We start from the raw sequence: 12,343 nt of genomic DNA, 5'->3' as shown, positions 1-12,343 counted from the left end.
TTATATAAATGCCATTTTACTTTATCCTGGGATCTACTGTGCCCTTGTTTGAACAAATTAAGACAAACAAAGACTCTCTGCAGCATTTAAACAGTAGTTTGAGCCATGACGTGAAATACAGTTGATATATCACAGAAAACATCGTAACCTGCTGAATTTGGCATCAAGCAGAGTTTTCCATTTTAGCTCTCATTTGGTCGTAAACAGAAATCGCTTGCGTACAAACGAAGCCCTCATGAACCTTAACATGAGCTCTTACTGTACAATAAGAGCTTTTACAATGAGAAAGAGTGAGCTCACTGGTTTTAATGTGGGTACAGTATCAATGCAGCAGTTTTCCACTTCAGATCTGAGCAGGGTTTTACCCTACATGCGAGGGAAATAAAAGTTATGAGGAACCTCCTGCCAGCTGTTCCTGTTGAGGGCCAACACTGGGGATGTCTCTGGCCTTATTCTTCAAGTGTCCTCGTACTGAACCAGGCCTGAGATGCTATAAGTGAGGGGACGAACTGCTTTTGAACAAAAATATCTCTAATGCCAGAGAAGGTGTTTGTTTAGGGCATATCCCACCACTTCCCCTCAAAAGCCATTCATCCACTTTATGACAGCCGAACCAGAAGATGTCTGAAGACTGATTTCTAATAAGCATAAAGAGGACGATAGAAAGGTGAAGTCATTTAAAGATTGGACTTTAAACCCTCTGGACTGAGCTGTTAAAGAAGTTGGTGTCATGGAACTGTGGCAGTAAAGCGTCCTAAACCCTAAACATTATTTTGTTTTGTTTTTTCAGATTTGACTGGTGATACTATAATTGCATACTATAGTTATAATTAATTTAGATAGGGGCCTGAACTTGTTAGCGTTTTCCAAGATGGCTGCTGAGTGGTGTGACCTGCCTGGACTTTGACCAAACCATAAATGCAACACAGGGCCATAAATGACCTGTGCTGAGCCAACACAGGCCGAACAACACGATGCATCGGAAAGAAAGCAGGACTGGTTGTAATGATTTTATGGCACCGCGACCAGCGAGGCATCTGGAGACAACGCGGACGTGGACAACGCTATTAAATTCCAGGCAAGCCCTCACAAGGTGGAAACGCAGACAGACAGACAAGAGTGAGAGCGAAAATAACATGGGAGAGACAAAGAAAGACAGACGGAAAGAGAGAGTGCCACAAAAAATAAAGAATTAAGAGAAATGGGAGTAGACAGATGGGACAGACAAAGACAGAAGGTGAGACAGCATGAAAGGCAGACACATGGAGACGGAGACATAAACAGAGAGGAAGACAGACACAGGAATGAGTCAGTCTTCCCTGCTCCTCCTAACCTTCCAGCCCTGCTCTCAGCTGTGTTGCATTCCTGTCCGGTCTTGCTGTTTCTCATCTTTACCTCTCAACCTGTGTGGCTGGCTGGCTGCTGTGTCCACTGTTACTGTTACCGTATGTGGATCACAGAGCTGCAGCTCCAGATGCACCACTGAGCAAACACTGCTTAACTACATCCATCCAAACAAGTTCAGGTCCACCATAATAGGATATTTCCAAAGATTCACTTGCTTCTTTGTTACAATTATTTTTTTGGCATTGCAGAGCAAAGTCACAAAGGTCTCCAGATGGAAGCAATGGGGACGTTGCAGTAACAAGGTCTTTGTCTTAACTGTTGTTTTACACTCTTTTCCGCATCAGTAGCAGCAAAAGTCAGTGTGACATAAATGATGTTATCTGCTCGTGTCAGCAAGTCAGCACATACCACCTGCAGGCAGTCCAACATTTTTTTGCCCTAGTGCCCTCGTGCCAAGGACAAACATGTGTCATCTCTCTCACCCATGAAGCTGATTTGAAAAGTTAACATTCTGGGCATGAACTGCAACTGGATATTTGACGACCTCACAATAAGACCCCAGAGAGTTCGGAATGGCAGTCCAACCTCCTCTACGTTAGTGCTCAACACCAGAGCCCCACAGAGCTGTGCTCAGCCCCCTCCTGTTCACACTGTACGCCATGACTGCAATCCCTGACATCAAGAGTACTCTATTGTGAAGTATGCAGACGTCGTCACCATCAGCAGCTGCATTATAAACAATGATGAGGGGAAATCAAATATCTTGCAGAGTGGTGCACAGCGAACAATCTGCTGCCCAGCATCAGCAAAACCAAGGAGCAGAGAAAAATGGATGCGAAGATACACACCTATGTCTACATTAGGGGAGCTGAGGTGGAGCAGGTAAACAGTTTCAGGTCACAGAGAGCCTATCATGGGCAGAAAAGAAGCACAGAAAAATTTAGGAAGACTTAATTCCAGTGCCAAGTTCCAGTCAACTTTTACAGGGGATCAATGGAAAGCATCACAAACCGGCATGGTTTATCACCACCCAGAACATCACTGGTACCCATCTACAGAGCATCAGTGACATTGGTGACTTGTCTGCACAGAGACCAAAGGATACTAAAAGACACCCACCCCAGCCACAGTCTGTTCACCCTGCTGCCATCTGGCAAAAGGCAGGCAAGTATCTATTGCTATACCACCAGTCTATGGAGCAGCTTCATTCATCAGGCTTTGAGACTCCTGTTGCATAAAGGGACTACAACTTGTGACAACATTTTGTTGTAAAAACTTGTGTTGTAAGTTGACAATCAAATTAATCTTTGAACCCTTACCAAAGTTGTATGAGGTTTGTAGTGATCTGGGATCAGAATCAACTTTTTTGCTGAATACACTTTGAGTTTCATCAGAGACATAATAGCGCGAAAATGGGGACCTTTCCCACATCCTGTGTGAACATGGATCATTATGTTCCTGATCTGTTGAACTCTGTTGTAGTACAGTTGTAGTCCCATTTCCCACAAGCATCATCAGACTAAACTGATCCAAGTTGTAAATCGGGGCTATAATATTCTGACCTTTAAAATGCACCTAGAGATGGGGAACTTAAACAGTGATCAGAACTGATATGAATGATGGACCAAAGCTATGAGGACACAGGAAGTTAAAAGTAAATTTTCTTTAACATCATTGATCAACTTATATGAAAACTGGATGGCCTTCCTCCCTTTTCCTCCTCACCACCTCCCTCTGCTCTTGTACTGTTTATTTATCTCTCTCCTGTAACAATAAGCTCGACCCTCAAAGTCCCACTGGATATTGAAAGTCGGATCACTTCTAACATTTTGCTGTGAAGCAGAAGAAAGCCATGTTTAAACACAGACTTGTATCACATGTTTGTTTTATGAGCCCTTCTGATCGTATTCCAAGGTTTAGTCACAGCAATTACAGTAAAACCTCAAACATTAGCAATGGTCGTTGAGAACACAGTCATAATAAAAATATAGTAATCATTTAATCTAGAAGGATCAGAGGGGCACAGCTGTGTGCCAGAACTGAAACAGAACTAATTTCAAGCTTTAAATTACGATACTGTTTATATTGAGTCTCTATATAAACTGTGAACACAGACATTAAGACATCTTGTCATGTGCATTAATATACTGCATCTTCTATAGATAACACATCACTAAAGGTTTACTTTGTGTCTGAAAAATAAAGATTAAAGTCAGTCAGTGGAAGTATTATTGTTGTTTTTTCAGGATACATGATCTCACCTTGCCTGGGGCTGTGTCTTGATTAGGACCGCAGCTAATGATTATTTTCACTGCCTATTGATCTTTCTATTATTTCCTGTATTAATTGTATGACATCCTCAAATGTTTGTTTTTTTTAGTTTGTTTTTTTTAACTCAACTTTTTTTTTACTTTTAACTGATGCTGTAGTCTTAATTTACTTAATCGAGTTGTTGCCCCACTAAAGGAAATGTTCATCTTTAAACCTGAATTAATCATTATTTTGACATTAATACTAAATTAGATGACTGCCTATACAGTGGTATGATATTTCTCTGCTAGTATGTTGGCTTAAACCCATGAATATGTGGAGGTTGTGTATCAGAACACTTTCAATAACAAAATCTTGTTCATTGCCTATAGATTCTGGAGATTAATGTACTGATTGTTCTAAACCAAGTGCTGTTCCCCAAAGAAAGTTACCGACATCCACAGATGTACATTGGTGACTCATACTCCTCATTTAGACGTTACCAGGGTGGCGAAAAATAAATCTTAATGTGAGCTGAGGTGTAATATCGGAGCTGCCTGACCACATCTTGAGGTAGTCCAGATATTTGGTGTAAACACAATCCATACAATTTGTTGCAGACATCATTTCGCACAGTTTATAAGGGAGTCTGGAGCTGTTTTGCAGAAACAAATTTGTTGTACTTATGTCAAAAGTTCTCCTGCAGCACTAGCACAGATCACTAACGGTCCACTGCCCAACCATTGACAACCAGTGCATAGGCAGGATTCTCGCCAGATAATTGTGCATGATGTCCTTGAATGAATGAGAAATACTCTATCTGAGGCGTCCTTGATCAGGACACTGAACTCCAAGTAGCTCCAGTTGAGTTGCTCAGTAGAAAACTGTGTTACACTGGGCAGCTGACAGGATGTGAATTACTGTAAGTAGGATATGTTCACACAAGTCCCCTTTGAGAAAATAACTGTTTAAATAAAGCAGTGACTCATGTGCCTTGGTGTTAACGCCTGCTGCTGAAGTGTTTTATTGTTGCATCTGCCTGATGATGTTTTTTCCTAATGAGTGATGAAAATGTCATGGGTTTTAGGCTTCATTCACTTATTTTTTCCGCACCAGTAGTCAGAAAAACTGAAAAAAAGCAGACTAAAGTGATTCCTGGTGGTGGCTGTAACCAAGTATTACATGCTTTTGTCCCATCACAGGACTTAGTGGAAAAGTCTGCAAGCAAAAGGGCAGCTCATGCAAACCCTCCAGGCACTGCATCAATTCATAGTTCTGAGATAAAGTCATGGCACAGTAAACATTGTAATGGGAACAATATTGTCAGCCATACAGCGGGAAGAAAAACCTAAATCCATCTGAGAGCCAGCTGGGTGTTTCATGTCAAAGAGGTGCAAGCTGGGATTAATCCTGCCTCTTTTTGTAAACCATCAAAAATAAAAAAAATAAAAGAGAAGAATTCACCTCAGACGACGAGCAGCTGCACCGTCTGAAGGAGCTGGAGGGGAGCGGTGCTCTCGGACACAGCAAGAAATGCTGTTGCCATGGTAGACAGGAATATAATTTTTGTTTATTTCCAGCTGTGTCCTTAATGTTTTGGCTCAAGGGCGTTAATCTTGAAAAGACATGTAATTCCTCCCAAAAAGTGCGAACGCTCACAGCCCCCAATGGAAGTTTCTATACATGAGATAATCTCCCTTCACGAATCAATGAAAAAAATCATGATAGTTACTTAAGGGCACTGTCCTGACTCTGGAGGAAAAAATCTCCTCCACTTTACTTTTTCACTGTTTATCACCTTTGAGTACATCTTGTCCCACTTCTATCTCCCTGCTTTCTATGCTTCCGTCTGTTTCTCATTCCTTTCCCTGTAAGGCAGGACAGATCTGACGAGCAGCTTGATGGGTGGCAGGTTGTACAAACACTCCAGAGTTCACTTTCCACCAGGGTCAAAAATGTGTCGACTCCTGGCACTCCCAGGCAATATCGGAATGAAAGCAAATGCCAAAGGGGAGATGATGAATTAAAAAAACCCAAATGTGGACGATACAGTCACTGAGGCGGTCAGAATGAAGTCTGAAACCATTTCCATTGTGGTCTTTAAATGACGTAAATTGACCGATTGACAGCTTGGCGTTAGTGTTTTCATTATCCAACATCCCTGTGATTTAAAGTTACAATAAGATTTTTATAGTTTTTACTGTCCCACAGCACAAACAAAATGATCTCTACACATCTGGAGGCACCTGCTGTGGATCAGAACCAGTGACTCAACGATTACTTAACCAGCTCCTCAGATTTCTGGACTTCAGAGCTTTAAAATCTGCTTTGGAACAAAAGTCTGCCATCTATTGGAGCCTCAAAAACTTGCGATCTGTTGATCATTATCTGTTACCCCTTTGACCCCTTGACTGTTGACAAAATCATATTTCAACTATCATGACGATATGAACGTGCACAGTAAATACATCGCAAAGAGACTGGTGAAACATGAACAATAATAAAAATCATGCACTAATGTGCACCTGCCAATAATCAATTAATCGATGTGGTCTCTGGGCCCTCTTCCTCTAGTCGAAGTCATTTATTTAAAGAAAGAAATATCTAAATCCTCCGATTCCAGCTTCTTAAATGTGAATATTTTCTGGTTTCTTTCCTCCTCTTTGAAAGTAAACTTGATAACTTTAGGTGATCACCATTTTTCATCATTTTCTGACGTTTTATAGACCAAACTAATTTTAGTAGAAGATTAATCCAAAAAAATATTCTAACCAGGATTGATGATACTGTAGAAAAGTTTGTATTTGATAATGGAGAGATAAGATGTGACGTTATATGAAGCATATTTTTTAGATAAATTCTAAACCGATTTATTGAGAAACTGCTGTCACAGTAAACTTCCCCTGATTCTAGCAATATCTGAAAGATATCTGTGCTCCAAGAGATGATACTTCCAGGATCCAACGGTGCTCACTTCTAGTTTCTAACAGTGTAATATGAAGCTATGGTTACCTTCTTTGGTGGTGCCTTCGGTCTGCAGCGGCACTCCAGAGCCGGACTGGTACTCAGGAATGACGGTGACGCGGTAGGTGGTTTTAGGCTGAAGTTCCTGCAGCACAGTCGTCGTCTCTGGGCCAACAGTGGTCCTCTCCATCATCAAGCTGTCGTCCCCAACAGGTTCGTAGGTCAACCGGTAGCGAGTGACAGCTCCTGGAGCTGGCTGCCACGATACTCTAAAGCTGTCTGTGGTCTCTTCAGATACTCTGAGGTTCCTCACAGGGCCAAGTTCTACAACAAATGTGAATGAGTTGTAAGTGCTGCTGCTTTCATCTTCCAGCTAAAAATATAAAGGTAAATGTCTTGAGTGAACGTAAATACCTTCTAACGTGGTCTCATAGCCAGTTACAGGCAAACTGTCTGCCTTCTCATACTGAGCTTGAACGTTGACCTCATAGCGGGTGAGTGGGTTGAGGTGGGGGAGGATGGTGGAGAGCGTGTCCCCAGGCACAGACATGGACACATAATGCCCATCAGTGTCATCTGCTGGCTTGAACTTAACCAAATAGGATTTGACATTGGTGGCGTCGATCTCCCAGGAGGCCCTGAAGTTTCTGGAGCCGATCTCTGAGAAGGACAGGTCCCTCGGCTGGACCAGTCCTGGAACGAAAAGAAAGGAACAAAGTTTGTTTTTTGCATATATGCAACAGCATCTTGTTTTTACTTTGATGTTAAACTAACCATAACATCTATCTTGTCCACTAAGATTACTGTGTGATTTGTATAGTGTTTGAGAGTTTGAGACTCAGTACATATGACTGATCAATGATCATCTAAACCAACATCAGTTCAGGACAAATATTCAACATTTAAACACCACTTAACAATCCCCCAAGAAAGTTTTGATGTTCCATTTCAACAATTTATGCAAATCAACCAATCCCCATTAATCATGCTTGACCTTGCTTTTCCACAAATTTAACCAATCATCTTAGTTTCCTGTGAGTTTCAACAATCAAAGCAGTCGCCAGGCAAAACATTTAGCTTTACATGCACACTGCTAAACTTGCTAACTTGTTTCTGATCATTAAGATAGACATGTGCGACACAAAGCAACGCATACAAAGTTGTAGTCAAACACAAACAAAAGTCATCAACTGACATTCACATTTTTCAGAAGACAGATCACAGACAGAAGCTATTAAAAAAATCATATGTTTATTTTGGCAATTTTAACTAACACGACAATCCTGCTCATGCTTTCAGATCTGATATCTATGAGTGTCCCCAATCCTCCTAAAAATGTCCCTTTAGGAGTCATGTATCTATACATTGAGAGCTATGAGGCATGTTGTTTTCACCTATGACTGTTTGAGGCTCTATCCAACACAACTTGACCTATTTCATAACAATTATACAATGAACATCTTTATCTTGGTTAAAGTGAGTATGCACTGTAGAAAAAAACCAACCAAGACTCCCATCAAAGAAAAGTAAACAGTAGCAAATGAAGGAAACCAGTGTGTAGAAAGGCTGACCAACATGTCATTTAATAAAGATGTCCAATTCCATGTGACAGCTCCATCATTCAAACAAACATCAGGCGGGCAGCTGCTGTGACACTCCCCACTCTTTGAGCCAATTTGTTACATGGAAGCTGTGACTGTGCTGCTCCTGAACACTTCTCTTTGTTGACATAAAGTCATTATTATATAAGAATTATATAATCGGTTATCAAAGCTGGTGTGAGTCACATTCTACACTGGCAGACCTGGAAGCAGCTTTTGGCAAAGTAACAGAGTGATTAATATTTGGCTTTAAGAGGTTGAAACAGCATTTGCGAGGGACTCTTCTCACTTGTTTAAACTTGACTACCAGATGTTCGGGGATGGCTAATGATTTCAGCCCAAAGAAACCATTTCAAAGTCAAGTTTCGTTTACGGATATGTGACGAGCAACACGCTTGTCTAGATTGTCCTCATGTGAGAATAAATAAGTCATCTGCTGCCTCAACTTGCCTAAACAAATCCTAAGTTTTCAGCTCTGCAACCACTATTTGACCCAGTTCTAATATTTCCACATGCAGGACCTCTCTCTGGCCTTGGAAGATCAAAAGGTGGACATGTGTTTAACACATTGAGGCAAAAAGTAGGGTTCGGCTCAAATAGACACGCTTGGAAAAGTGACATGAAAGTAATTGTGTGCATATGGACGACTTTTGGTACTACTCTGTGTCCTCCCCCAACAATGAATATGGTAAAGTAACATCCGACTGCTGTGGCAATTAATGTTGTTTTAATCACTAGAAATGTTCTACATCTAAATAGTTGACTAGTGATCTCATTAACAAACTTAAAAGGATAAAAATACTGTTCAGTGTACATATACAGATAAAAATGTTCTATCACAAAACAGTTTTACATGCTCGATTACACTGTAAGGCTGTAGATTTTCATTTGAAAATTGAACCTTGATCAATTTATAGTGAAGCGTATAGTGTAGTGGGACGCTAAGTGGTGGTGATGCTGAAGTCATGTGATCATGATTTATAGCCTAACATTAGTTGTTTACCTTTAGTGGTCATATTCACACTCAAAAAAATTGGAAGTGGTCTTCATCTGTGAAGATTATCTTGCTGAAGAAAACCCATCATATAAACTTTGTTTGCCACGGAGCTTGTGAGCTGCGATAACCTCAAATTCAATGGAAAAATCTCACAGGCTTTTTGTCGAGGGAACCAGGGTGATGCTAACTTCCAGGTTAGCCTACAAAAATCCATCATCCTGCAGCACTCTATTAAACTTTACATTAAGCTAGTTGGCCTAATGCTTGCATGTGCCACGGATAAAACAAAGCTAGCACACTAAGTATTAGCATGCAACTTCACAGACTATTCCCACTACTTAACAATGGATTCAACAGGTAAAACAACTCAGAATCTTCTTACAAACAATTATTAATATATTGTGACTGTCTGCAGCCTCACTCAGTGTGTCATAAAAATATAAGCAAAGTGTAATCACTGCCTCGAAACACTTCCAGTGAAGAAACTCCACCCATTACAAAGCATTTCTAGTAGCATTGGAACAAATCTTTAAAACCAAATCGCCAACCTAAACTGAGCATGCAGAATAATCAGTTACACTGAGAGAATAAATCTGTTTGCTTTGCTATAAGCTTAGTTGTGATAAACAACCTAGTCCTTAAACCAAGTAATTTATAATTCCAACAAAGGAAATGATCCTTAATGCAAGCCTGAACAGAATTAATGAAATCTAAATTATACCCAACCATAAAAAAACAATAAATTGTTCAAAAGAAGTTGAACAAAGTACAGTGTCATCAGTATAGGGGATAAGAATAATATTACTCACGTCTCTGTTGGATGTTACGAAGTTCTTGCTCGATCCTCAGGCAGATGGACTGTGTAAGTTCTTTGGAAATTCTCTGGAAGGCATCAAAGTCCTCCACCGTATACACGTGGGTCTCAGCAGGCTTATTGGCGATGGCCTCCAACTCTGATCGTACAGCATCCTTGACACCGACTGCAAAGATCTCCACATCAGAATTCCTCAGCTTGGTGGCTGGATCCCGGAAGGCGTCGGATGACTTCCCATCAGTGATGAGGATGGTGACACGAGGAACGTGGGCACGGGCCCCTCTGGAGGCCTGAAAGATCCTCTCTCTCACATAGGTCATGGCCCTGCCGGTGTTGGTTGAGCCACCGCGGTAAGGGAAAGTCCTCACAGCCTTGACTACGGCAGCCAGGTCATGGTGGGTGTTCAGGTAGAACTCGGTGTGGGGGTCCCTGCTGTACTGGACCAAGCTGATCTGGACCTTATCTGCCCCGATGTCAAAGGAGTTCACCAGCACCTCCAGGAAAGCTCTTACTTTAGCAAAGTTAGCCAGACCAATACTGTAGGAACCATCAACCAGGAGGACGACATCCGCCTGAACATCCACGCCGAGGGAACATTCTAGATTGGATTAATGAGAAGATAATACAAAGTTAGCAACAGCTAGCTTCAATGGTAACAAACTGAAGTCAGTAAGAGGCACAATTCTACCTTATAGCTACCTAAACCATACTGTTCTTAGCCAAAACAGCCATTGTGTAAAAAGATGAAATCGACCAGTGAGGACATTATGTTGTACTCACCCAGCGATACTGTAACTGGCTGTGTCTTCTGCATGGTCGTGATGGGCTCACTGGGCATCAGGCCCTTAAGGGCGTAGAGATTGATCTGGTACTCTGTGTCTGGAGAAAGGTCTCTGACCACCACCGATGTCTGGCCCGGGCCCACGTACAGCTCCTGCCTCTTGCTGCCAGTCATCATGGGGATCATCTGCACCTTGTATCCTGTAACCTCTCCAATAGAGGCTTCCCAGGTCACTCGTATGGACTTTGATGCCGTCTCCAGGACTTGGAGGTTAGAGGCTGGCTCGACGACTGAGAAAAATCAGAATTGGAATTATAGGATTATCTGAATGTCATTGTAAAACAATTTTCCAATAAAAAACAAAAATAGCAACAAAAAAAAAAATAAGTACACTGCACTATAGTACACTGCACTATAGTACACTGCGTATCAAAACACTTCAAGGAATAATTAATTTTTTGGAAGCATGCTTAAAGGGATAGTTCGGGTTTTTTGATATGAATCTGTATGACTTCCCCGTCAGCAGTGTCGTGCATCAACACTGACTTACCCCCTGACAGTGTCCTGTGCGCCAAGTTCTTGCCCGGTTTTGGTGCTGACGAAAGTAGTCTGGCAAGTTGTCTGGGGTCATGAAAATAAAACCTTTTTCTTCTCAAAACAAATGTGTTCAAAAGAGTGATGCATTTGCATCACAACACCATTGTCCACGAAAAAGTCAGACCTCACAATCGCTTGGCGCTATTTTCTCTCAATTCGTATCACCGCGCGCTGCCGCCAACCGCTCACGAATCCAACACTTTTTTCAGTTGTTTGGCAGTGTTTTACGTGCTCGGACCAACGACCACAGCGACGCGAGAGAGCAAACGTGAGAGCTAGCTAGCGATAATTTCGGCTTCAGTGTATTCGGGTTCATAAAGATACCCCCTTGGCTCTGTGCTAAAGTCTAAGTCTTCATGATCGTCGGTGTCGTAGTCAGACATGTTTTTAACTTTCTGAGCAGTAAATACAGTGAAACAGGCTGGCAGCAGCGTGCAGTGATCGAATCGAGAGAAAATAGCATCAAGCGAGTATGAGGTCTGACTTTTTCGTGGACAACGGTTTTGTGATGCAAATGTATCACTCTTTTGAATACATTTGTTTTCAGAAGAAAAAGGCTTTATTTTCATGACCCCAGACAACTTGCCAGACTACTTTCGTCAGCACCAAAACCAGGCAAGAACTCGGCGCACAGGACACTGTCGGGGGTAAGTCAGTGTTGATACACGACACTGCTGACGGGGATGCCATACAGATTCATATCAAAAAACCCAAACTATCCCATTAACTGTTTTCTGTCTGAAAATTAGATGAGAAGATTTAAACCACTCTCATATCTGTTCATTAAATATAAAACAATCTTTATGCTAAGCTAAACTAGCTGGTTATAGCTTCACATATACAGACATGAGAGTGGTTTGGATCTTCTCATCTAACTCCCAACAATATAGAGAATAAGATGAACTACTGATTAAAGATTAAGTGCAAAGCGACAATAGTAGATTGGAAACTTAAAAATGAAAATGTTTGAGACAGATGTGGTATTTCATTCA

The 12,343-nt window shown here is 41.4% G+C and overlaps 1 protein-coding gene across 8 annotated transcripts in view; it reads right to left on the bottom strand.

The window, feature by feature from the left end:
* The window catches only part of col12a1b (collagen, type XII, alpha 1b), a 137,801-nt gene that overhangs the window by 111,525 nt on the left and 13,933 nt on the right, over nucleotides 1–12,343 (bottom strand). For all 8 annotated transcript variants that reach the window (XM_030404872.1, XM_030404868.1, XM_030404866.1 and 5 more), the window contains 4 exons: nucleotides 10,754–11,044; nucleotides 9,969–10,571; nucleotides 6,976–7,254; nucleotides 6,610–6,885 (listed from right to left, as the gene is read on the bottom strand). In XM_030404872.1, coding sequence (XP_030260732.1) covers nucleotides 6,610–6,885; nucleotides 6,976–7,254; nucleotides 9,969–10,571; nucleotides 10,754–11,044 — 1,449 coding nt within the window. The remainder of the gene's footprint in view (nucleotides 1–6,609; nucleotides 6,886–6,975; nucleotides 7,255–9,968; nucleotides 10,572–10,753; nucleotides 11,045–12,343) is intronic.

This window comes from Sparus aurata, chromosome 22 (assembly GCF_900880675.1).
Source record: "Sparus aurata chromosome 22, fSpaAur1.1, whole genome shotgun sequence".
NCBI classification, from domain to species: domain Eukaryota; kingdom Metazoa; phylum Chordata; class Actinopteri; order Spariformes; family Sparidae; genus Sparus; species Sparus aurata.
Note: the sequence above shows the minus strand (reverse complement) of the source record. Positions and strands in the feature narration are given on the sequence as shown.